Source organism: Ostrinia nubilalis, chromosome 14, assembly GCF_963855985.1.
Source record: "Ostrinia nubilalis chromosome 14, ilOstNubi1.1, whole genome shotgun sequence".
NCBI classification, from domain to species: Eukaryota; Metazoa; Arthropoda; class Insecta; order Lepidoptera; family Crambidae; genus Ostrinia; species Ostrinia nubilalis.
The window spans coordinates 1766390-1794079 of record NC_087101.1 but is presented as its reverse complement, the minus strand read 5'-3'; the positions used below and the strand labels follow the sequence as shown (position 1 = coordinate 1794079).

Sequence of the window (27690 nt, the reverse complement as noted above, 5' to 3'; positions counted from 1 at the left end):
CCAAATGATTTTAAGTACCATTGAACATTAGTAAAAGTAAGTAAACATCTCAAAAATTGCAAATCATATTTGGCAATAGTTTCCACATCGATAATGTTTATTTAGAATGGGTATATTGGGGGTCGTATCAGAAACACAGAAATGCAAATGTCAGTACCAAAATGGCTCTAATGGCATATTATTACGACCAAGTATTATAGACCAAGTGACCTGATGAGGTCACTTGGTCTCTACTACCTGTACTTATTGAGCACAAACCACTCTAATTCTCCAGAAGCAAATGGAGGATTTAGTGTACACTGCACTACATTTTGGTAAAAACAAATTCTCAAATTATGGGATATTTAGCAAAAGGTGATGAAACAAGTTGAGCAGATCTGTGGTGCCATATGTACGAGTAACATTCACCAGCATCATGATCATCATTTCAACCATACGACGTCGCGTCCGCAGCTAAAAACACACCTCCCCAAATTATTTCCATAATGACCGGTTGGTAGCGGCCTGCATCCAACGAGTAACATTGGCATTGGTGCTTGATAATACCATGAAGTGTTATATCCAAATTAAACAAATTAAACTTTTCCATGTGAATTTAGTTTTGACAGTTCTCAATCCACTGCAGTCTACCTTGCACCGGTACAATGTCAAGAATCCAGTGCGTGCGCGCACGCTAGATAACCGTAATGCTCACGTTTCTAGACAACGAACTCTGACGATATCAATATGGCCGAATATAATATTTATTACTACTGGAAAATCTATATTAGCTCTTATAGAGCTGAACCATAACAAATGACTAGCGGTGAAAAAGAAAAATGATATGAAGTTTTTTTTGGTAATTAACGATTTGCAAAACAAAATAGGTATTATACTCAATACCTGCTCAATAATTTATTGCAAAACCATAATGGAAATGTGGATGTAACAAAATGAGAGTAGCATCCATCTTTATTGAATCATGTTCTTATTATGGTTTGCAGTATTATGGAAGATTAGCCTCTGAGATAATACATTATACTTCTATCATGATAATGATTTTTAACAGGTTTACTTATGTATTCCTAAGTGAGTTCTGTCATGTTGACCATAATGATACACCCACTAAATAATTTAATTTACACGTGTTTTCATGCGATGGCCAAGTCAATATATTTATGTAAAACGTTAAAGATTTCCTGGCCTGGACTTGGTATTACATGGATCTCACAACTTTTTACCGTAGAACAACTGAGTTGCGAGACTTGGTTTTTTTGACAAGTATTGTTTTTGATGGGATCTCATTTCTTTTTGTATTTTGTAGACAGCAGTTATGTATCTAGAAAACTGGACCGAAATTGAAAAAAATTACTCGACTTGGCGGTTGCACTACCGTGCCCCCAAATATTTTAGTTTTTCCTTGATTCATACACCAAACACTACTTATATTCCAAATTTGAAGCTTCTAGGTCTGCTAGAAGTGCCTTAGAATTTTGATGATCGGTGAGTCAGTCAGTGAGTCAGTGAGTCAGTGAGTCAGTGAGTGACAAAATTAAGTAACTTTGACCCGTTATAATTCTTAAACTACTGGTTCAAATTGAATGAAATTTTAAATATACCGTGTCTTTACAATGCCTGCATAGCTAATGAAAATTCAGCCTTCTAGTTTTATCCACAACGAAGTTACAGGCGGTCGAAAATGGCCTGAATTGCTTCGAGAAAAGGATGGTACGGCCGTGCCGCTTTTTTGCTCGACTTGGTGGGGGCACTGCCGTGCCCCCAGATACAGACAAGGTAAAATGCTAAGATATGATGGTAAAGTTAAGTACAGGGTGTTGATGCTATCTATGAAAAAGACCATAGACATAGATTCTGAAGAGCGGATAATTTGTTATGATCTATGACAATGTCAGTGCAGCTACATTGGGATTAATCTTAGAAAAGGAAGTTATTTATTTACCAAAACATATTACATACATAGCAAGCAGTATGCACATAATACGACATGGCATAGAAATGTAGACTTACGAAGAGTACATACTCGTATTTTGAAAAATGCAGTTGTACTAAAACGAAAAAAATAAGTGTATGCAAGGTTCAAATAATTTCAAAAGCTTGTATCGCACATGGAATGTATTTCTCTATTTTTCTGTTTGCTTGCGCTACAAGCTTTCGAAATTATTTGAACCTTGCATACACTTATTTTTTTCGTTTTAGTACAACTGCATTTCAGAATAAAAGTTTTTTTAATTATAATTTTATTCCATCATCACACCAGCTCAATGGTGCCATAACATTGCATTGTCATCGTACTTACATAAGTATACCAAATTTGAGCTCAATCGGTTGAGGAGAACTGGTCTTAAATTCAGTTGCAAGATTTGTCCCACACATACTAATGAAGTTGTTGTAAAATATCATAAACAATAACCAAAACTTTTTTTTGTCTATGATACCTTGTCTATGAAACCAGATGTTTATCTATGAATAAATCTCTCATGTTCTTGCTTTCAAAGAAGACAGTCGTTTTATTTTATTATAGGTTATGGGCCCAGAAGTGATCGTTAATTTTCGTGTTGTATGAATTGTGAAGTTGTGACTGTCTGTGATGGCGTCGAACTTTTTAGTTAATGTGCCTCGACTCAGAGGGCGTGAGAACTATTCAGAATGGTGTTTCGCGGCAGAAAATTTCTTGGTGTTGGAAGGAATGCTCGGGTGTATAAAGACTGAGATGGGCCACCCAGGAACTGCAGATGATGCGAAAACAAAGGCGAAATTGATCCTCACAATTGACCCCAGTATCTACGTTCACATCAAAACCGTCAGTACATCGAAAGAATTGTGGGATAGGTTGAAAATGCTATTCGACGACTCAGGATTTACTAGAAAAATAAATCTTTTGAGAAATCTAATCTCTATTCGACTGGAAAATTGCACTTCGATGACGTCATATGTGAACCAAATAGTTGAAGCTGGCCAAAAGCTACTTGGAACGGGATTTGGCATTACCGACGAGTGGATTGGTTCTATCATGCTGGCAGGGCTATCTGAAAAATATATGCCAATGATTATGGCCATAGAACACTCGGGGATAGCAATTTCAACGGACGCCATTAAAGCAAAATTATTAGACATGGAACCGGAACAGGAAGATCGTGATGTAAGCAATGCACTTGCGTGTTTTCGAGACAAGAACAAGTACCAACATAACAAAAGTCAATATGATGGGAACAAAAATGTCGGAAATGCGGAGTCTATGGTATCGACTGTCAAAGGAAAACGAAACGTCAAATGTTATTGTTGTAGGTAAACTTGGACACTTTCGCAATCAGTGCAGATTTAACACAGAAAATAATTTGTCCAAGAATGAGCAAGGCAGTTCAGAAAATAAAATACTGCAAACGACTAACGCATTCAGTGCAGTGTTTATTAGCGGAAAATTTGACAAGTGTGACTGGTACGTGGACTCTGGTGCAAGTTCACATATTACGACTAATAGGCACTGGATGATGGATGAGTATTATTCTGGATTTTCAAAAGACATCATGGTTGCTGATCAGAAAAAGATTCCCGTGTTGTGTTGTGGAAATGTGAGAATCACAACATCGGCTGGAGATTGCGAATTTGACGTAACTGTTGAAAAGGTTTTATGCGTCCCGAACTTATCGACCAATCTATTGTCAGTCAGTCAATTGATAAAACAAGGCAATCAAGTACATTTCACAACCAATGGATGTGAAATTATGAATCGTCAAGGGATTTTGGTGGCTACCGCCTCGCTGACAAATGGTGTTTACAAGTTGGACACACCTACGTGTTTGATGGCTGCTGTTGTTGAATCTCCAGAAGTTTGGCATCGCAGATTAGGGCATGCCAACAGTTTTAACATGAACAAAATGCAGGAAGCTGTGGAGGGAGTGCTATTTGATAAAAAGGTCAACATCAGTAAGTCGAACTGCGTAGTGTGCTGCGAAGGGAAGCAAAGCCGATTGCCTTTTCCTCATGAAGGCAACAGGAGTGCTGAGCTGTTGGAAGTAGTACACTGTGACATCTGTGGGCCGATGGAGAATCTCTCTATAGGAGGATCGAGGTACTTTCTTATCTTTGTTGACGATCACAGCCGCATGACTTATGTTTATTTTCTAAAGACTAAGAATGAAGCTTTGCAATGTTTTAAAGAGTACAAAGCCAAAGTAGAGAACTTAACTTCAAAGAGAATAAAAATTCTAAGGAGTGATAATGGCAAGGAGTTTTGCAATAATGATTTTGATAATTATTTGAAGAAACAGGGCATTATTCATCAGAAATCTAACACATACACACCTGAACAAAATGGGCTTTGTGAACGTATGAATAGAACACTTGTAGAAAAAGCTAGATGTCTTTTGTTTGAAGCTAAGCTGGGTAAAGAGTTCTGGGCTGAAGCCATTAACACTGCTGTTTATTTACAGAATAGAATTGTGAAAACTGGATTGAATGATCGCACACCATATGAGCTGTGGACAAAGACAAAGCCGAACCTAAGTCATGTAAGAATATTTGGCAGCTCAGTCATGAAGCACATACCTAAGGAGAAAAGACGTAAGTGGGACAAAAAATCTGAGCACTGCATTCTAATTGGGTATCCTGAAGATGTTAAAGGTTATAGAGTTTACAATCCTTCAACTCGAACAATCACAACCAGTCGAGATGTCATTGTAATGGAAGATGGTCATTCTTATCTAGAAGTTGAAGTAGCAGAAGAACCCAAAGAGAGTTCAGTATGTCAAGATTCAGTGGGGGATATCGCAGACATCACAGATGAGGATTCGTTTACTTCTATAGCAAATGATGATAACATGGAAGAGACTGTGGTGGATGAATCTGTGACTACTGATGAAGAAGTTCCAGAAGTTATAAGTAGAAAAATACTACCTCAAAGGCAGAGAAGAAAGCCAGATAGATATGGCTTTTTGTGTTCAGAACAAAATGATGAACATTACAATGAATTGACACTCGAAGAAGCTTTACAGGGACCAGAAAAAGAACATTGGAAACAGGCTGTAAAAGACGAACTAGAAAGCTTTGAGAAAAACAATGCATGGGACATTGTTGATGCTCCTGTTGGTGTAAATATTGTAAAGTGTAAATGGGTTTTAAAAAAGAAAAGAGATTGTTTAAGTGTAAACAATGTAAGGTATCGTGCCAGACTTGTAGCTAAAGGATGTTCTCAAAAATATGGTGTTGACTATGACGAGACATTTTCTCCAGTTGTGCGGCACACCACACTTAGATTATTATTTGCATTATCAGTACAATTGAACTTGGATGTAACACACCTTGATGTAAAGACAGCCTTTTTGAATGGAGACTTGCATGAGACAATATATATGCACTTACCTGTTGGTTTTGAGTGTAAAGATAATTCAAAAGTTCTTAAATTAAACAAAGCCATATAATATGGTCTCAAGCAGGCATCCAGGGCGTGGCATGAAAAGGTTGATGACTGTATGTTATTAAGGGCTGGTTATCATAAATCTAAATTGGAGCCATGTTTGTATACTAAAATTGTTGGCAGTAGTAGAACCATAGTAACTTTGTATGTCGATGACTTTATTGTTTTCTCAAATGACAAGTCTGAAACAAAGAATCTTAAAGATATGTTGAATAGTAATTTTGAGTTAAAAGATTTAGGAGAAATAAAAGAATGTTTAGGTATGTCAGTTAACATTGATAAACAGAATTGTACAGTCAGTTTAAGTCAAGAGAAATATATTGATAAGTTGTTAGCCAGATTTAACATGACAAATTGTAAAACTGTTAATACTCCAATGGAGGCAAACTTGAAATGTAAAAAAGACATAAATTGTAAAACTCAGAATCCATATCAGCAGCTAATTGGGAGCTTAATGTATTTAGCTGTACTGACGCGTCCTGACATAGCTTATTCAGTTTCCTACCTGAGTCAATTTAATAACTGTAGTAATGAAGAGCAATGGCTCTATGCTAAGAGAGTATTGAGGTATTTAAAGAAAACCAAAAATATAGGACTGAAATATTGTAAAAATAATAATATTGAAATTGAAGGTTATGTTGATGCTGATTGGAGCAATGATGTTAACGATAGAAAATCTTATACGGGGTTTTGCTACACTTTGTCGGGGTCTGCTATTTCTTGGAGTTGTAGTAAACAAAAATGTATTGCACTTTCTAGTACAGAAGCAGAGTATGTGGCAATTTCGGAAGCCTGCAAAGAGGCTGTGTACTTAAGAAACTTGCAGTATGAAATTACTAATAATTTTTATGAAATTAATTTATACAATGATAGCCAAAGTGCTCAAAAACTATTGTTAAACCCTGTATTCCACAATAGAACTAAGCATATTGATGTTAGATATCATTATTGTAGAGAGTTGCTAAATGAGAATGTTGTTAAAGTAAATTATTTATGTACGTCAGATATGCCAGCTGACTTGCTAACAAAAGCTGTAAACAGTATAAAACACTATAATTATTTGAAAAGATTAGGAATCCAAAATATTAATTAACAGTGTAAATTAATATTGAGTGGTAATTAGTGATTGGTTATTGTTTAGATATAGTGGGGGTGTTGTAAAATATCATAAACAATAACCAAAACTTTTTTTTGTCTATGATACCTTGTCTATGAAACCAGATGTTTATCTATGAATAAATCTCTCATGTTCTTGCTTTCAAAGAAGACAGTCGTTTTATTTTATTATAGAAGTCAATATTAATATAAAGCTTGTAAAAAGAGTGATAAGTCAAAATTTTATCTGATCGGTAGTGAAGTTCCTTTACTGGTAATGAGACAGATTGATAAACTTCTATCGTGGCAAATGCTGTACCAGTGTTGACTTGACTTGCAGAATAAAAAAGTTATTCAGCCATCAACCTGTGGCAAAGTCCTCATCAATCGCACAGTCTTAGAAGCTAAGGCTTAGGTTCACCATACACATAGCAGTACTTTCATTGAATACATGTTTTTCAATTCAAAAACGTCGCCACAAGAAATAGAGCAACAATAAAGACTAACGCAACGACCGTTAGCAACGCTCCGTTACCTTAATGACAACTTAGGACCTGCGTGGAAGGTATTGCCTCAGGCTATAGGAACTACTTATAGGAAGTTCTAGACGTATTTTACTACCTGTCCTATCAAAGAAGACACATTCACGTTTAAGACGTAGTTCAAAAGTGTAAAGTATAATACGTAGTGATTATTTTGCCCAGTGGACTTTATGGCAGAGCTTATAGGAAAGAAACGTATTGTAGGTACTCATTCATAAATCGCAAGCCTAAATTTTAAGCCTAAAGCCTAAGTTTTGAGATAGTCTTTCTCATATTCGTATTTTAGGTTTATTAATCTTAATCTAGTGTTAGTAATAAGCTAATAACAGGTAAGTAAATTTATGTAATATGGCTTCCAGTGTGACTCAACAATAAAATAATGAATTAATGGAACAATAATAAAACTCTTCAATAGATCAAGTCATTGGTATAGGTCAGTTTCTTACCTACTTTGGATTATTCAAACCAAAAGCATACGAAGCATAAAAAACACAACAATTTAAAAGAATACGTCAAATTAATAACAGTACTTATAAAGTAGGTAAATCGAAGCTCACTGCTGGAGAAAGCTAAAACTTAAGAAAAAGGTTGTAGTTTTAGTTTTGTTTATCTTAATACAACCGGTCTCGTCGGCGAGCTCTTTTTGTAGAGCTTTCTTCCAATGCGACAGCTTTTATAAACTTTTGAAAGCTTTTACATTGAAACCGTTTTTATTTATGTATAATAAGTATTTATTTACAATAAAAAGTATTTAAGTATGTTTATATCCGTTGTCTAGTACCCATAGTACAAGCTTTGCTTAGTTTGGGACTAGAAGCGTAGTTTCAAATGTCCAAGGATATTTATTTATTTATTTCAATAATTATTGAGTTATAAAAATTGTCATTAAATAAGTTTTTTAAATTCACTAATGTATTTAAAAAAATCGAAACGCGCCACTGATGTACCTATTTCTAAAAAAAATATGGGACGCTTTTGTCCAGCAGTGGGTCAAAATCCAAATTAAAAAAACAAACTTACCGTGATCAAAAACAAAGTTCACCCCCTATAACGATCACGATAACTAAGACAGAGTCGCGCGTCTTTCACTAACCGCACGGACAGACTGACGGACTAAACGGCATAACGGGACGGTGGTCTACTTCCTCGAGTGTTTTCTTGTTATACATACGTATAGCCACAGTGTAGACACAACCAGTATATTAGGTGTGACAAATTGACAGTGAACCTGTCTTTTCACTGCGCTATGCGTAATGTAAATTCTTTGTGATTGACTGAATGAGGGCGGGTACAACAATAATATTGTCTCACGTACCTATATGAATACGTGCTATAAAACATACTAGCTTTTACCAGTGGCTTCACTCGCTTGAATACTGGTCTATCACTAAAAGCCTTGATGTGTGTCTCCCTTTCAAACATCGGGATAAAACTGTCCTATGTTTTCCCTAGGTTTCGATACCATTTTATCTAAATTGGTTCAGTGAGAATCATACACTATTTACACATACTTAGTATCTGTTCCCTTTTGCTAATACACTGGTCATCACAAAAATCGGCCCACATACGTTTTACAGGAAAACTCGTTTCTACTGACACAATCATGGTGCCCCAACAATATTGGTGTAATTTGAAAGCCCAATAAATATCCTTAAAGAAAAACACATTTAATTTCCTAATAAACGATTAATATACCTACAATAAATGTGACTTGAAAAACTTGAAAAAAGACCTCACTTTGGGCTCACCTCTGGGATCAATTAGACCAATTTTTATGGTTATAAAACCAAATAATGATCTCACGTGTCCTCTTTAACAGATGGATAGCGAGTAATCCCAACTTAACAGTTTTATAGCCATAAAAGTTGGCTCAAGCGTAACTACCTATTTGTTGAATAAGTGACTCTGGATTCTTCTACGGACACATTTTTGGGGTAAAAACCTTTCCTTTAATGAAATGAAGTTTAGAACTAGGCTTTTAAATGGTAATATAGTATAGTAATATTGGTGGGAAGTGGGGATGCATACGTTTGAAAGTGCTTGGCGCGGGTGGGTCGATTTTTATGATGACCAGACTCAGTGTATTTTATTTTCGATCATATTATTATTAATAATTTATCAATACTTATTATTTAATTTCGTTTTTTCAACCTAGTGGTTGTGTATATTTAATTACAAATTGATAAAGGTATCTAGGTTCCCTTAAACTTTTAATTAGCTTTATTTATGCTAAGTTCAAAACCTTGGGTACCTACCTACTAGATCATGAAATCTGAAGACAGTACGAGTGTACTCTTTTATCTTATTCTATAAAATACACTACCAGATTATATGCCAATTTAACCAGTTCCCATTGAATTTTTAGACTCACTGCTCTCCACTACACTGTAATGCACCTATTCAACGTCCGACGCCCATCTCACCAGTACGTCGCGTACGCAGGTTCATCTCATCAGGATGTATTTGGGATGTTTCCGGAATGTGGCATTTATTTACAAAATACATACGAATTAAAACCGTAAATTAGATAACTGGTTAGATGGGCTTGTTTATTTGAGTTGGTAGAATGTTTTTGTTCATTGTTAAATGAAAAGATTTAAATACTGCATTATGATAGGTGTTTATTATTTTGATTTATATGCAGATTATAATAATACAGTTAATTTTATTATTGTGACCTAACTTTCCGCCCGCGGCTTCGCCCACGTAGAATTTTGTCTGTCACAGAAAAACTTTACCGCGCGCAAACTTTATTGTTTTAAAAACCGGGATAAAAACTATCCGGTTCTATATTGGCTCACATAAAATTCTAAATCCTATTCTTTGTCTTACTACCGATTTGTGTTCATAATAATCTCTCTTCATAATTTTATTTTTCATACTTTTTTTATTCATACATTTTTATTACTACCATCGGAGCTCATAACAGTTAGTAATCATAATTTTTTTATCAATACTGTTACTACTAAGAACCATTTAAAATACATAATTTTTATTTTCAGATCTTTTTTTTTCATAACATTCATTGATCATATTGTTTTAATTAATAATGTTGTTACTAAGAACATACTTCAACTCATAATGTTGTTGTTCAGAATAATTTACTTTATAACAGACATACTCGTATCTTTAAAAAAATCATATATATAATTTAATAGAGTAGATAAGCATGCAGAGCATGCAGCATGCATTGGTATCTCCTCGTCTCCGGCGCTGCGGGATGTGCAGCCCTTCCGCCCTTGCGTAACGAGGCTCAGGCACCCACGCTTGCTTCCGCAGCTTCGGCTTTTTGGATCGCCATCGGCGCCTTCGGCGCCTCGGCGACCAGCCTCAGCCGCTCCAGCTCACCCGGGCGCCTGAGCCTCGTTACAGCGGGCGAGGGCTGCCCTCCCTCCGCGCCTCCGGCTTTTAAATTACACTCTAGAGTGCGCGCCAGATAAGTCTGCCCGCGACGGGTGGCGCTTCGCGTGCTTGACTAATGTTGCCAGTTATGGGAAATAAATTTCCGTTCACAGACAAAATAGGAGATGAGAAAAAATCTAACTAGTTAGAATGAACTACAAATAAAAAATTTGTACAAATTATAGTCAAGGATAGTTCTAAAATATACATAATAAAGGATTAAATAAAAAATTGAAAAATACCCCACTAATACGTACAGGTAAAGATATTGTAGTATAATATGCTTTTCATCAAGTGTTTTAATTGAAAAAAAAAACAACATTAAATACTTCTCAAAATCATTTATTGAGTATCTAGCAGTACTTATAAATTTTGTATAATTATGGTCCTCCAGTGGGTTAATGCCTTCCATTATATTACTTTCTGAGTCTTCAGACATTTCGTCGTCAGAAGAGTCTAAGCTTTCATCGTCACTTGTAGGATCAATTATAAATTTGTCGAGTTCTATATCCATAAGTCTGTCGGATTCGAAATATTTGTCTTCGATTTTCTCCACGTGTTGACACACGTTAATCCATTCCATCGTTGTAACAGTGTTGAATGCTGCTTCAGTTATTGAGGATATTTCGCTTGTGGTTTGACTCACATTTTTCTCTGCAATACGTCTTTTGACTAAAGCCCATATTTTTTCAATCGGATTTAAATCGCAGTGATATGGAGGTAGCTGCACGACCTCATGTCCATGTTGATTTAATAGATGTTCGACTTCATATACTGGGTCTCCTTTGGTTTTTTTAATTAATAAGTACAACTGTGGTTTCGTCCAGTAATCTTCAAACGGAATACTATTATTTAATAGCCATTCTTGCATTTCTGCTTTTAAATTACTCATTGTAGGTGCTTTGTTCAATTGTGTGCAATGATATGATGCATTATCCATTACCACGATGCAGTTAAGTGGCAAGTTCGGAATGATTTTTTCAGTCATCCATTTAATGAAATTTTTTGCATTCATGTCGTCATGATAGTCGCTTGATTTTGATTGGGATTTAAACAGCAGAAGCCCATTTTCGACAAATCCTGTTTTTCCGCCCGCGTGAGCTATAATCCATCTTGTCCCGGCACTATCCGAAGTCAAAACACCTGGTTCTTCATTGGATTGCCAACATTTTTGTAGGTGATAGGAAGCATGGATGTATGTTTCGTCAAGATATATGACAGGACGCTTTTCTTCCAAACGGTTTTTACGCATCCTCAAAATAAATTTGGCTCTCCAAGCTGCAATGTCATACCGTTCCATCAATAATTTTCGTTTGGACTGGCACTTTTTATACTTGTACCCCATGCTTCTTAAAACACGTCTTAAAGTTGTTTTGCTGTATTTAAAATCAATATCAGATTTCAGCGCGAGCCATAGCTTATGAATAGTCGGAATTTCCTTTTTGACGACATAAAATGTATGTATCATGTGCCTTATAGCACATTTGTCAAAATCGTCTATTTCCAAAAAACTCTTCCGGTCTCTATTTTTTCCTGGAGTTACAATTTTCGAATTCGAAGCTTCAGCTAAATTACTTTCTCGAGTAATTTGAGTGACAGTGCGTTCAGAAATACCTAAAACGAACAAATATTATGTTATGATTATTTGAAAAACTTAAAATACAAAAATTACCCCACACGAAAGCAAAATACCATGCGATGGTCACCCCAAAATTTACCTGTCAAGAAAGCAGTCCGTGCCCGTACTTTGCAAAATGGTATAATTGGCCCCTTATTGTCCCGTTCTGCTTCACAAGAACGTTTCACCTTCAAAACAATCTCTCTGCCGGCACTTTTAATAACTTTTGGCATGATAATTGGTAAATTTGATCACTGAAAACTAATAAAAACGCAAGACACCCCTTCACGCTCACTACACCCGACGTAAACAACAACATGGCGGCCTGCGATTAGTTCCGATTTTGGCCACGCGCAGACTTAACTGGCGCGCACTCTAGGGGTAGGGCAGACAAGACTACGTGGAGTCGGTTTTGCAGCGATTCGTTTCTGTCACGTTAGTTTTGTGGCACAAAATATTGCCTGTTTTGGACCATTTCAAATTAATTTAATGTTAAAATACGATTTAATACGAATATAGACATCATGATTTTCAATAATATGGATAAATACACTTATGAGTAATAAATTTATGAAAACAAATATTAGGATACATCACATTTATGAATATTATAGTTATTTATTCGAATGATTATGAGTTTCGATCATTAGTATAGAAAAATATAATATATTTTGAAAACAAATATTAGTAAAAACTAAGTGTATGATAAGTGATATTATGAATATCAATGATTATGTTTTTAAATATACAGTAGGTTTTAAATTTTTTATGAAGAATGATCATTATGGTATCAATTTTATGAGAAATATTTTCGGACCTCCAATGATAGGAATTGAAAAGTTATGTAAGAAAATGCGCTACTAAACTATCCTATGTCCTTTACCGGGACTCAAACTATCTCTATGCTAAATTTCATCAAATCGTTTCAGTGGTTTATGCGTGAAAGCAAGACAGACAGACAGAGTTACTTTCGCATTTATAATATTAGTATAGAAGTATAGATTAATAGATTATTGACATCACATACTGTCATAACTCTATCTTATCACTCCCATTTTCTAAAAATTTATCCAACTGGACTCTACCTGTAGCACATGAACCCTCAGATTACTTTAAGACCTTACCCTCATGAGGTACAGTCACGGAATGAAAAGGTTCGTCAGTTTTCAAATTGATTCCTTCAACGAATCGCGAGCACATTATTACCTTTTGAAACTATGTTACAGAATAATCTCGAGTTAGAGAAAATAATCTTTAACTGTTCGTCAGTAAAGTTCAAAATTATTCAGATCAAAGTTGTTTGACGATTTATCTTGTCAAGAAGATTATTATGATTGATAAACTAAAACCTTCTTGTTGGTTCAACCTGCCATTATTATTTAATTTTCTATTATAGCCTGACCAGGAACATAAAAACCCTGGCATAGAGGCGCGTCAATTGCATTTGATAGTGCAACACTGAGTACAGTCGTACCTGTGTTAAATTAAAAGACTAACTTTATGTATCAGGATTCAGAATTATTACGGGCTAATTTGTTATTTTCATAAATTAACGAAAAAATATTATTATAGGTAACCTGGTTTAAATAAATTAAATGAAACCATCAATCGAGCTAGTACGATTTATTTTATTATTCATCAATAATCAAATTCTGAACTTGAATATTCAACTGCAATGTCTGCTCATGAACGCTTCAAACTCGGTACTTCTTTCCCAATTCCATAAAATTCAACACTTAGAAAGTGACAAAAATCTTTAAAATAGGTAGTTGAAACAAACCACAGCTAATTTTCATAGTGGACTGTACTATACGATAAACATGTCAGTCAATTTGACAACCTTTGTCGGAAACATTATTCAATGAAAATATTGTCCAAACCCTTAGTATTTCTCTTCGACAAATACTTTGACACAATGCAAACCACTTTTCTTTCACGACTATAAAAAGATTTTAGCAATTTAATTCACAAAATCAATTGCGCACATTTAAAATAAAGTTTGTTTACACTTTGACAGCAATAGACTGACATGCAAGGTGACATGTCAATGAAGTTTTCAGTTACTGTTGCCATTAAAAGAAATTAGTACCATTAGTTTTCCGCAACATGGCGAGGGTTTTTATGTTCCTGTGGGTCTAGTCAAAATGCCATCGCAAACCAATAGGAAGTTTTCACTAATGTCAGTCGCCGCGTCACCAGTAATTCGATTCGATCGGAAAATGGCAGCCAAAATGCACATTGAACCACCAACGACGCGGCGATATAAAAGTTCATTCAAAATCGAAAAAAAGTTAAAAAATGTCTATGACTTTGCGATTGTTTTTACTTTTTTTAGCTATTTTTTTTTAATTTGTTTCTTCCTTCTTTCTGCTCTCTGTTTACGTCTATGCTTCGCCGTCAAACTAACTGTCAAAACGACATCGCGATACGGATTTGTCAAAACAGCCTTAGGGTGGGTTGCACCATCTTAGTTTAACTTTGACAAACGTCTAAAATCTGTCAAACTCCATACAAAAAACTCCGGTTAACGTCATAGTTACGGTCAAAGTTAGGTGGTGCAACTCACCCTATTGGTTTTCGATCGAATCGAAGCTTATCACCGGGGTTTTAGTAATCGCAATGAAAATGGCGGGTGTTGCGATTCGATTCGATTTTGATTGAGTCTTAAATGCATGTTGGCTAAGCCTTTGTATGGTAAATTTCAATCCAGTCTTTCGATTATCGATAGGTAGGGCTTTGCGATTCGATTTTTTGCTGTTTGACTAAGCCTTTTTTGTTATCGACCTCTTTTGCGATTTGTTTATTTGTTTGCGACTGGTTTGCGATGGGTTTGCGATTTTAAAGTGCGTTTTGACTAGACCCGCTGGTCAGGCTATAAATAAAAAAAAACTATTGTCAATTGGTCAATGTCATCACTGCATTGCACTGATGGTATAGAAAAATAAACAAGCAAAACCTTATTCGTTAGCAAACGTCATATTTATTGAAATGTTAGCAGCACTGTTTCTTGCACTGTTATGTTGGCAGGTTTGACTCTTACAGTACCTAGTGCAAGCGAAAACCGACACTAAGGTGACGAACCTTTTCATTCCGCGACTGTACATACATAATACGAGTTTAAAAAATCAAAAAAAGAATAATTTTCAGGTTAAAATCTCAGTAAAATGCTTGTATGAATACCCTCGTAGAACTCTACTTATTTTATTTATTTATTTGCTTGTCATATTTTAGTACGGTTACCATTGTGTGCATGAATAAAGTACTATTAAGTATCTATTTCCAATTACAATCAGCGAGAAACTAACAAAAACACTCGTTGTGTGATGGTTGAAATTGGGTTGTGAATGTTTTCGCTTACAAACATGTAAGTATGCTTTACTGCCATCTAGCGTCGACATCACGCACTGCTTCAATAGCATCCACAGCAGCTCACTTGTTATTGGTACGCAATTAAGTTTCAAGTACGGTGACTAGATGGCGCTTTAACGTTTACGCAATATTTTATAGATGGCGCTGCATCTTCATCCTTAGCTCTATGTCCAGATTTTATGGAAAAGGCCACTATAAAATAAAACAAGTTGTTGTAAGGAACGTGGGTCACAAACTGAGCTTTCATTTTTGGGATATTGTTATAGAGCTATGTTCTCTATTGGTGACCCCGGGCTGGAAGACGTAGTGTGGGGAGGTCTCCCACTAGGTGGACCAATGATCTGGTGAAGGTCACAGTAAATACCTACCTACCTGCATGAAAATCCTTGGGGGAAGCCTTTTTTCAGCATTGGACGTCATTTTACTGAAGCGATCTACTTAGAGAATCAAAATTTCTCTAAGCTCTATGTAGTAATTACTATAATTTGGAAAATACCTAAGTTAATAATGTGACAATTCAGGATTTTGTTTAATCCAAAAGTTAGCGTTAAACCTAACCCGCTCACCACCACAAACAATGTAACCATTAAATCCATCTAACGACCACATAAACATCACCATCACATTCCCCGATGGTCGCAATCGTGACACAATAAAAAGCAAATTACTCCATGAAAGCGAGTAGAATCCAACCCAGCACTTTCCATGGAACCGGTTGACATTTGTTTGTACCATTTTTCACAGTGGATCAAATATTTCGCGCAAGATTTTTTGCAGTGATTTTTACTAATTTGAACTATATCAAACTACCTAAGTATCTTCTAAACTTGACTTTCACTGGTTGGGTTTTTATGGCGGTCAAGTTGTGGATCCTGGCTACACAGGAGTTGCAGCGGTGGGAACGAGAGGTGGGAATATTCCCGTAACTAGGTATCTTTCAAATCGAATTAGTATCAGACCAAGATGACAGAATGCATAAAATCCAAATTGCATTGGAGTACCATGATACTAAATACAGTCTTCTTGAAAATATTAACATTATACCAGTAAATGGGGTTAAGGTAATGTTTAGGATGTGGCTACAAACCATATAATAAGAAATCTACCTTATTAAATTGGTTTGTAGCCTCATTACTCGTTAATTAATAACTACAAATGGTGCGAATCATTGCAATTACCGCTCTTTTAATAAATAAGCCTACATTGTGTTAAAAGTATTGCTTGATATTTATTAATGATTCCAACTAACCTACTAATATAAAATGTCTAGCAAACGGCCAGCCGCCGTAACATACATAAATGTTTTAACGTCTGTAACTCCTGGTTTTCTCGTAAATTGCCATGCTCATCGTACTAACGTGGCTTTCAACGGATTACAACTAGAGCTTATTTAGTTCGTTCGTTCTTATCAACCAGTGATATCTACTGCTGGACAAAGGGGAATCCTTTTTTGAGCAGTAGATATCACTCCTACTCCACTAATCCTTTGACAACGACCGGTCCTGCACTGATGGAAAAGAAAGCAGAGGCCGTCCTATGGCTGAGATAATGATGATGATGATAATGATGGTCCTGCACTGAACGGGTTTGACGCAGAATGAGCACTTCGCAAAATTTTCACTTTTCTATGTATCACTAAATATTGTACAAACAAACTTTTCAGATTTAACTATGGAAAAGTGCGCATTTTTGGAAGTGAGCATTTTGAAATGTACACAATTACACATTCTGCGTCAGTCAGGAACTGACACAATCACACCCTGAACACATCTAGGTGCTTCTCGCGACCTTCACTAGATCTTCGGTCCACCGAGAGCGGTTTAGGTAGAAAAAAGATATAAAATATCTGCCTAAACTGGCTGATTATTGCGCACGACTGAGATTTTAACCTGTGACTTAAACTTGGCAACTATCACAAACGCAGAATAAACATTGTTTAGAAAAAAACTGAAATTATGCTAACATTATAGCGTCTCTTTGATACAAAATTCCGTACATATTTTTTGCTATTTTTTGAACCATAGTAGATATTTTTTTGGGATTATTCAGAATTTGAATCTTCTGGAGATTGAGATTTAGATTTAGAGTAATAATAACGACAAAATATGAGTATTGTAAACTAGAATATGCGACAAAGATGTATTGGCAATAGTCGCATTTTATTTTAGTATGCGTTCATTTGATTCGAGCCAAATGGATGCCTGAACGAAACTAATTAGCTCATGATTAGTTGGTAAATTTATCGAATTCAGTTGCTTGCACGCAGAATTTATGTATTCTCTTGATTTTACTCGCGGCTCAGCTCAGTCTGATATAAAAACATTACTTATTTCGTGTACGTAAAACATTACATATTGTGATTACAAACACTCTTCTCAACATTTTTGTGCTGTATTTTGCCTCTTTTTGAGATTTTAGTAATTTATAAGCCTCTACTAGGATCAAAACTAGACAATAAGTTGGTATCCTTCCGTTTGGCCAAATTACTTTTCGCCAAATTTCACTTCGCAAACAACTTATCGCCAAAGTCTCATTTCCCAAATAAACTTTTAGCAACTGTACTTTTCGCAACCAATTCATTTGGTCAAATTATCATTTGGCCAAATTTTACTTGGCAAATGTTTATAAGCAAATGTTTTATTTTGCCAAATATTATATCCCAAATAATTTGGTTGGTCAAATTGACACTTCACATACTTACCCACCGTTACCCACAAATCAAAGCATAAGCCACAATCGTGGTTTTCACAAGAATTTTATGTAAAATAAAGAGATTGCAGAAAATATTATGGTTGCAGAAAGTAGGTATTGCAGAAAATAGTAGGTTAGGTTAGGTTAGAACAGTGACCCTTCTTAACGCGCGAAGGCGAGCGAACGGAGCGAGCGAAGCGAGCGAAGTGAGCGTGCCGCGGCAGCGGCCGCCGAGCGCTAGAATCACCTCTATTGTTAATGAATCATTTGGAAATTTCGATAAAAGAATGAAATATGAAAAATAATTTAGAACAAATTTTATATTAACTACACACTAAAAAAAAATAATTCCATTCTATGCACCAATCAAATTATTTTGTAAATAGTTTATCATGAAATATTTTTGCCAAATGAAACATTTGGCAAAACATACTTTGCCAAACAATAATTTGCTAAACAATAGTATGCCAAAAACGACACTTGCGAATTAAAAGTTTGCAATAAGTGGTTTTGCCAAATGAGAATTTGCCAAATGAAAATTTGCGAAACGTTGTTTGCGATGTGATAATTTGGGAAACGTTTTTTGGCCAAACATTAGTAATCCCAATAAGTTACTTATTGTCTAGTTTTATTAATTGGAATTAGTTCGTCGTTCAAAATGTAAAAAACACAGACTTATAAGCATGGTTTGTAGGGCCATACATTTATCTAAGTAGAGTTGAAGTTAGTTGAAGTAGAGTTGAAGAGCACGTCGAGAAGAAAAGATCTCCAAAGTTTAAAGTTTATATTGTAGTAAAATACTGACAGAGTTATCGTGGCAAATCTTTTCTTGAGTAGTAGTGTTACGTGGGATGGTTGTTGACGTACTGAGTTATAATAAAGAAAAATACTTAAAATAGTAACTAACGCGCGCCCAGAAAGTGGGACGCAAACGTAAGCGGAAAAGTAAGTGCAATGTACGATGGCTTGCCCGTACATAATGGTAGCATCAAAATGAGAGACTTTTGAAAACCATTTGACTTTTCAGTTTGCATAAAATATTAAGCTCAATATCAAACTAGGTAGTTTGAAATCAAATTAGCTGTAACATAGAAAGTGACTTACAATTCTATGATCGATTTGGGCACTTTTTACAGTCAGCTAAATTGTCAGCAGTTTTTAGGTGTCCCTTCGAGATTGTGTAACTAAGTGTGACTTTTACTTATTTTGTTAAGCAGGTAGGTACTACCGACGTTTGATGCTCCGAGAGATAAATCGATAGAAAATATCATTTTGTTTGACAACTTCATAACAAACATTTTATAGTTTAAGCTTTTCCATCTTTGAATAGTTACTGCATTACAAACAGTATTAAATTACCTATTAGACGCTATTATTACGGGACTAATACCATGTATTCTCGACATTTCGGTAGAGTAGTAGGTACTCACCATAACGCAACCTACGGATGAACTACAGTAAATTCAATAAACAATAAAATTCATGGCGTAACTCCAAAATGAGTCACTAATTTGATTGAACCATGGAAGTTAAACAGCACTGGTGAAAATGAAATCTCACATCATGAGAAAAGGACGCAAATGATCTACTTTCCAAATGATATAAAATCTCAACTCAGGACAAATGTTTCTTCCAACTGATTATATCTAGAACTTTCTCAAAAGCATATCTTTGAAAGTACTCGTGAATTTGAATTCGTTATTATGCACTTGCTGACAAAAATAAAGCAGTTTTGGTAACATTAACTATTGCGACAAGACTTACAAAGCAAGTAGAATGACTTGTAAAAATAGTTAATATGTTACATGTTATATCACACATTGTAGATTGTGTACACAATAGACAATAGACGTAATCCTAAGGAGATGCTAGGCTACATTAATAAGTAGGTTTGTGAACAAAAACAATAGAAAATCTATTAAGTATTTAGGTCTGCAAGCGCTGTTCGCTCTATATTAAAATTTTCCCAAAATTAGCTTTATTAACGAGGAATAGAAGTTTTAATCACTTACCAGTCAAACTCATTTGTCCAGCCTTCAACAGCAATTCGTGACGAATCCAGCTTTTTCTTCTTCAGACCGTGACGTCATTAAATCTTGAACTATGTTCCGAGCCGTAGTCCCATTCTTGGTCACGTTCCTTGTAAAAGCGCTCATTTCAAATTACAAGAGCACCATGTTTAATTTCCGCATCTCATGCTTTAACCTTTCCAAAGGTTCACCGAAGATTGTAACTGCCGTTACAAAATCAGCAATTCCGTTGACTTCAAATTTTACATCTTTTATTGGTCGTGCATCCATTTGTTAGTCAAATATGCGTTTCGTAATCTTCCCTGGTGATTCACGGACGAAATTTACTTTTCCTTTCATCTAATACCAGTATGGTTCTTACGGTAGTATGTGCTTTAATACGTAACACTCAATTTTATTGGAGATAATTGACACGTTCACGCACCCAATTTGTAGAAATGACTGTCTTTTTCAAGGTTCGTTTATAATTTGTGTATTCTTGAGGGACATCACTCGTCACTATTCGACAGCATTGAATTTTCACTCTGGGATCTCTGATAGGTCTATCAAATGTTTCATTGGAAGAAATTCTTACTTAACCATGTTAATTGTCTCGTTCCTTATTTGCAATTGTCATAAACTCGTCCAGTTTATCGTTGCCATCTTAATGAGTTTCTTCAAACGCCTCATACAATGAAATCACAGTGAAAACATCCGTGTAATTTGTATAATTTCCTTTTGCGATTTGCTATGTTTTTACTTTCCACTTTAGCTGTCTCTGGTGATGTATTGGAGTGGCTGTAATAAAAGAAACATAATATGATCAGTTTTACTTTCTTTTGTATATTCATCATCGCAAAGCTTTTCGTATTAATTTCATAACAAATAGTTACAATTTGATAGTACAATTAATTAAAATTCATAATTGCAATACTACTCGTATTGCAATTATGAATTTTTGTGTGATGAATGATTAAGTTCGTAGGAAGTTTAGTTTGAAATAAATTTAGTATACCAAATTCGATTATTTGAAAATTATAAGTGATGTACATATTAATAATAATTATGACGTTAATTGTTGTATTCTAAGAACGAAACGTTGAAATCGTTTCTAACTTTCAAAGTCAAAAGATTAACTTGTTTCGTGATGATAACCACCATTATCTAGATAATGACCGCCGCAGTTTCTATAAGAATAGCATCTGTGTCCGTATTGTTGTTTTCAAACTAGTCCAATTTGTACAAATTTTGCTTTCAGTTATTTTTACTGCGAATGAATGAATGTGGGAATATTTTTGAATGGATCTAACACTTTGGTTTTTGTACGCGTGATATAATTTTTGAATTCTCAGAGTTACTGCAAAATTGTCATGAATTTGAGACTAAAAACGAGTTTCTAAAAAGAACTAGACAGCTTTTTTCGAAATAGCAATCTCTCCTTTCTTACTGCTAACGGTTAATTATCATTATTAAAAGTTGTCTCATTTATGAAATTTATCTATGTAGGTAAGTACTCGTATACAATACTGTCTTTCAGAAGATTGATCTATTATAATCCCCACCCCATATAGGATGTACAGCATAATTACTATAATTACAATTTCTGATAATTATGCTCTATCTAATAATTAACCAGCCAATTATGTTTATCATGAAACAGTGTAGTCAATTAGCTAATCATGAGATCTAATTATCCGACTAAGTTTTAATACTTTAATACTTGCTTTTTCTCATCAAATTATAATGATAGAGACATTAATGATATTTTCTATAATTATTGTAAATATTTTCGTTCATTGTTTGTTTTACGTCTAGTTGCTTTGTCATATACGTTTTACCATCTGGGGCAGCGAACGCACGACTTGCTCAAAATTTGGGTCAAAAATAATCACTTTTAAAAGAAATCGAATATACTGTGGTGTTTTAGTCACGAGGATCGATTAAGGCTCGCAAAAAGGTGTAAGTGATGAAAACATGATAATCATATTGGCTGTATCAAGTCTGTGCGTCGAGACACTAATGAGGGTTTTGATGGCAAGTAATAAAAGTTGATTAAGACGTCCGCTCATTTACATTCAATGCATTTTATGGGATTGGTTATTACTCCACTCAGTTATTTCCTGTATAAGGTGAAATTTTCAGACCGCACGAGCAATTTCAAAAGTTTGTGTCCGTTTCTTATCTTCAGACTAAGTAGTGGGATTATTTTTTTTACGAAAACCGCCTACCAGATACTTCGGTTAATTTTACATGAATTTGTAAGTTTGCACATAAGACATACAAACAATTTTTATGTAGAGTTAGGAGTCACATCCTACTTATACAGTGTGAGTCACGTTAAAGTGTACATATGAAAATAGATGAAACTAGACCTATTTTTATCGACAAAAAAGAGGTCAAAAAATTTTTGTCATTTTTTTTTAATTTTTTATCTTCCAATTACTTATTGTAAAGAAAACGTAATAACTTTTAAACTAAACGGTATATCCTGATAAAATAAAAACAGTAATAATGCTTAATAACAGGCGATACTAAAAAAATACATAAAATACATAAAATACACAAAAAATGCCAACAAATAATAAAAAAATATACTTTTTGAAAAAAATCTGCTTTTAAATTCGTGTTTTTTTGGTTATTTGATCAATTTCTCCAAAAAATGCCCCTATAACAGGTGGTTTTTATTACTTTGTATTAAGTATTAAGTATTGTCGGTCGTTTGGTGTAGTGGTTCAGAACGGACTACTATGCCGAGAGGTCCCGGGTTCGATTCCCGGCCGGGCAGAAATTGAAATGATGAATTTTAATTTCTGTGACGGGTCTGGGTGTGACTATGTATAATATTTATGTATTTAAAAAAAAAAAAAGTATATGTATAAGTAGTATATCCGTTAAGCTAGCACCCATAACACAAGCAATTAAGTTGCTTACTTTGGGGCTAGCTGGCGCTGTGTGAAATTGTCCAAAGATTTATTTATTTATTTATTTATTATTTAAGTATTCTCTATCGTATTATTTTTGTAAAACCAAAAATCGCATGTCTCTATCCCTATCACAACATTTGCTATGATAGTTTGAACAAAGGCCTGCCACAACATTATTCTCCGCTACAGGTAGAGACAATTTTAATTTTAACTAAAATGCTTATTTTACTTCGAAATCTTTTGTTTCTATTTGAAATCTAACTAGTTCTTATCAAAATTACAAATCTAGAGCCATTTTCAGTTTCGTTGTTAACGAAGCGTTGAATAGCGCGCCCGGAGAGGCTTAGTTCAAACGATCATTGCAAACGTTGTGATAGGGATAGAGACATGCGATTTTTGGTTTTACGAAGGTAATACGATAGAGAATAATACAAAGTAATAAAAACTACCGGTTATAGGGGCATTTTTTGGAGAAATTTATCAAATACCGAAAAAAACACGAATTTAAAAGCAGATTTTTTTCAAAAAGTATCCTTTTTTATTATTTGTTGGCCTTTTTTGTGCATTTTATGTATTTTTTTAGTATCACCTGTTATTTAGGATTATTACTGTTTATATTTTATCAGGATATACCGCTTAGTTTTTTGACCTCTTTTTTGTCGATAAAAATAGGTCTAGTTTCATCTATTTTCATATGTACACTTTAACGTCACTCACACTGTATAATATTATAAATGCGAAAGTTTGGATGTCTGGATGTTTGTTACTCTTTCACGCAAAAACTACTAAACGGATTTTGATGAAACTATACAGTATTATTTTTTATAACCCAGATTAACATAATAGGCTATAATTTATGACGATCTGTGACAAACTAAATTTCATGCGGGTGAAGCTGCGGGCAAAAGCTAGTAAAAAATAAGTTATAAAATTAAGCCCCCCCCCCATTCCAATAGGAGGGGGGGCACAAATGGGGGCATTTTTGTCAATAAAATTGACATTTCAACATCACCTTAAATCATCGCTAGCCCTATCTCAAACACACTGTATAAAAGACATTCCAAAACAACGACTTACAATTACTAATAAAGCCAGTACATTGTAGCATTTATCTAAAAGAGCTGTATCTAAACAACTTGTTCTGCGGTCCTTTCACTGAGCATTATGGTAACAAACTTAATATGCACTTGGCGCAGTGCATCGTCCCACTTTGCAGCTTTCTAGGGACACAATGGGACGGAGTTATTTCTTGATGGGTTCTTCGATTTTAGTATGCATATTTTATGGCTGTCATATCGACCCATGAATCTACTGGATTGTTATTTTGCCATAATTTCTGAAGAGGTTCTCAGAATAGTACCGTGGTGTTATGGTGTTGAGAGGAAAATCGAATGATGGAGTGACTTTTGGATTGGACAATATCCACTTCGAGTGGTAACGATTTTGTTAGTTTTTAAGCCGAATGCAGGCGAAGAAAAAACATAAGTACGTCTTCACACAAATAGTAATCGTCGTCTTACTTCCTAATTACCTACTTCAATATTAGTAAGGAGGAGAAATTTTAATGCAATAACTTCTAGACTATAGGGCAGTGATGGCCAAGAGGTCGACCGCGGTCTACCGGTCGACCGCGAAGACGATTTTGGTAGCCCGCAAAAGTTAAATAAACTTAACAGAATGATTGAAGAAAACGAAAAATGTTTTATTTCACTCTTCTAAACTGCACCTTGCAGTCGACCGCAAGAAATATTTTCAAGCATAAGTAGACCTCACAGGTCAAAAGTTTGGCCACCCCTTCTATAGGGCTTATCTAAAGGTGTGTTCACAATTTTATTTTTCCATGGTGTTGGAAAAAATTGTAACATTTATTATAAGTCCCACAATGAGACAACAGTGGCCTGAGGATACCCCAGCTAGACCGTACCTCATATTATACAGTGTGAGTCACGTTAAAGTGTACATATGAAAATAGATGAAACTAGACCTACTTTTATCGACAAAAAAGAGGTCAAAAAATTTTTGAGATTTTTTTTTAATTTTTTGTAGAATTTTTTTTTTTCAAATTACTTATTGTAAAGAAAACGTAATAACTTTTAAACTAAGCGGTATATCCTGATAAAATAAAAACAGTAATAATGCTAAATAACAGGCGATACTAAAAAAATACATAAAATACACAAAAAATGCCAACAAATAATAAAAAATGATACTTTTTGAAAAAAATCTGCTTAAAAATTCGTGTTTTTTTGGTTATTTTATAAATTTCTCCAAAAAATGCCCTTATAACAGGTGGTTTTTATTACTTTGTATTATTTTCTATCTTATTATCTTTGTAAAACCAAAAATCGCATGTCTCTATCCCTATCACAACATTTGCTATGATCGTTTGAACAAAGGCCTGCCACAACATTATTCTCCGCTACAGGTAGAGACAATTTTAATTTTAACTAAAATGCTTATTTTACTTCGAAATCTTTTGTTTTTATTTGAAATCTAACTTGTCTTTATCAAAATTACAAATCTAGAGCCATTTTCAGTTTTGTTGTTAACGAAGCGTTGAATGGCGCGCCCGGAGAGGCTTAGTTCAAACGATCATTGCAAACGTTGTGATAGGGATAGAGACATGCGATTTTTCGTTTTACGAAGGTAATACGATAGAGAATAATACAAAGTAATAAAAACTACCGGTTATAGGGGCATTTTTTGGAGAAATTTATCAAATAACCAAAAAAACACGAATTTTTAAGCGGATTTTTTTCAAAAAGTATAATTTTTTTATTATTTGTTGGCCTTTCTTGTGTATTTTATGTATTTTTTTAGCATTGCCTGTTATTTAGCATTATTACTGTTTTTATTTTATCAAGATATACCGCTTAGTTCAAAAGTTATTACGTTTTCTTTACAATAAGTAATTGGAAGAAAAAAAATTCTATAAAAAATTAAAAAAAAATCTCAAAAATTTTTTGACCTCTTTTTTGTCGATAAAAATAGGTCTAGTTTCATCTATTTTCATATGTACACTTTAACGTGACTCACACTGTATTATGTCCCACGCCTTGGGCATGGCATACATAGGTACGAGTCATCATCATCAGTGTAAATAGTAAGAGTTAAGTATTTGATATTTGATATAACTCGCTTGTTCAGAACAAAGTATTATGCTAAAATTACGTAACATTTTAGATGTTTATACACTATTCGATTAAAAACATTTTAGTGTAGCAGGAGAAATTACAAGCTTCATTAAGTTACTAATGAAGAGAGACATTTTGTTACCAAATGGCATTTATTTATTGTATGCTTAAATACAGTTTTTTTTGTTATTTTTACATCATTTAAGTGGCCAGTTAACAGTATATCGTTTAATGGCACTCTTTCTTTGCTTAATTGATTTGTTATCTTAATTAGTTGAAAGCAATATCATTTTATTCGATTCAACAAATGTTACCAAAAATATTTGATTTTAATAAAGCAAATATGTTTTATAGATTTTTATCGTTTTATTGGTATTATGCACGTAATTTATTTCAATAAAAACGTTGTTTATTTGCAATTTGTTAGTTACATTTTAAGCCAATAATATTTTTGTTGCATGTACAACATTATTTTCTTCTAGAAAATTGATTGATAAGGTATGTATTTGAAAAAGATTATACCTTTGTTATATTTTAATGGGTGTCTTTTGATTTCAATTTTTCATTTATTTATAGAATCCTACTGTGAAAAATTTAAATCTTTTCCTCTTATTATGATCGGTTATTTTAAAGTTAAAGTGACTCTGGATTCTTCTACAGACACATTTTTGGGGTAAAAACCTTTCCTTTAATGGAATGAAGTTTAGAACTTGGCTTTTAAATGGTGCCAATATTAGTAAGAAGTGGGGATGCATACGTTTGAAAGTGTTTGTCGCGGGAGGGTCGATTTTTGTGATGACCAGTGTATTTCCTTTACAGGTGTTCTATAATTACATACAGGGTGAATTTGTCTAAATTTTTAGGAGCGACTTAGAAAGTAATTTAATCGATTTACGTAAATATTTTTTTTTTTTCATATTTAATTATTTTTTACGCTGCGCGCGGTTTCCTTAATGTCACACGTGGATAATTTACTTTTTTCATAGAAAAATACGTACACACAAGTAACTGCAAAACTTTATAGACCTAATGGTGCGCGAAAATAAACCTTAACCTTTAAAACTTAAGATATGAGAACCCACGAATTAGATTTTCAAATGTTCTTTCGAAAAATACCACGAATAAAAATAGTTAAGATAAAGTAGTATTGTTAAATAAATTGTTCCATAGAGCTTATTAATAAAATTTGAACACTGTTTGCAAAATCACCCTGTATAACACAGAATTAAGTCAAAAATTAACTTGTCTAACGATACATTCTCTAATACTTTATTACATCTCATTAATTTATTGGTGTCTTACCTGATTAAAATATTGATATAAATTACTTAGAATTAATTATACACCTGTGCTCTTTTCTAGTATACATAAGGTTCAAAATAGGACAAAAACTATCATTAATAATGATATTCTTGACTATAAATTTCTCGTTACATGTCGCTTTAGTTCGAATATGAATGCGTTTAGCGTCAAATCAGCGATTCTAAATTTAT

At 34.2% G+C, this 27690-nt stretch overlaps 2 protein-coding genes across 2 annotated transcripts in view; both read right to left on the bottom strand.

Moving 5' to 3' along the window:
• LOC135077965 (acyl-CoA:lysophosphatidylglycerol acyltransferase 1-like) overlaps positions 1–27690 on the bottom strand; it is a 542351-nt gene that overhangs the window by 257987 nt on the left and 256674 nt on the right. The window lies entirely within an intron of this gene.
• LOC135078286 (uncharacterized) lies at positions 10598–12387 on the bottom strand. Its single transcript, XM_063972884.1, has 2 exons — positions 12171–12387; positions 10598–12066 (listed from the first exon to the last, which is right to left on the bottom strand). The coding sequence occupies exons 1-2, from the start codon at positions 12301–12303 to the stop codon at positions 10598–10600; spliced, it is 1602 nt and encodes a 533-aa protein (XP_063828954.1). The 5' UTR covers positions 12304–12387.

Excerpts from the sequence above, each read along its gene's own strand:
- LOC135078286 (XM_063972884.1), bottom strand. The coding sequence starts at position 12,303 with ATGCCAAAAGTTATTAAAAGTGCCGGCAGAGAGATTGTTTTGAAGGTG. Across the intron at positions 12,067-12,170 it reads ACGGACTGCTTTCTTGACAG|GTATTTCTGAACGCACTGTC; the intron begins GTAAATTTTGGG and ends TGTTCGTTTTAG.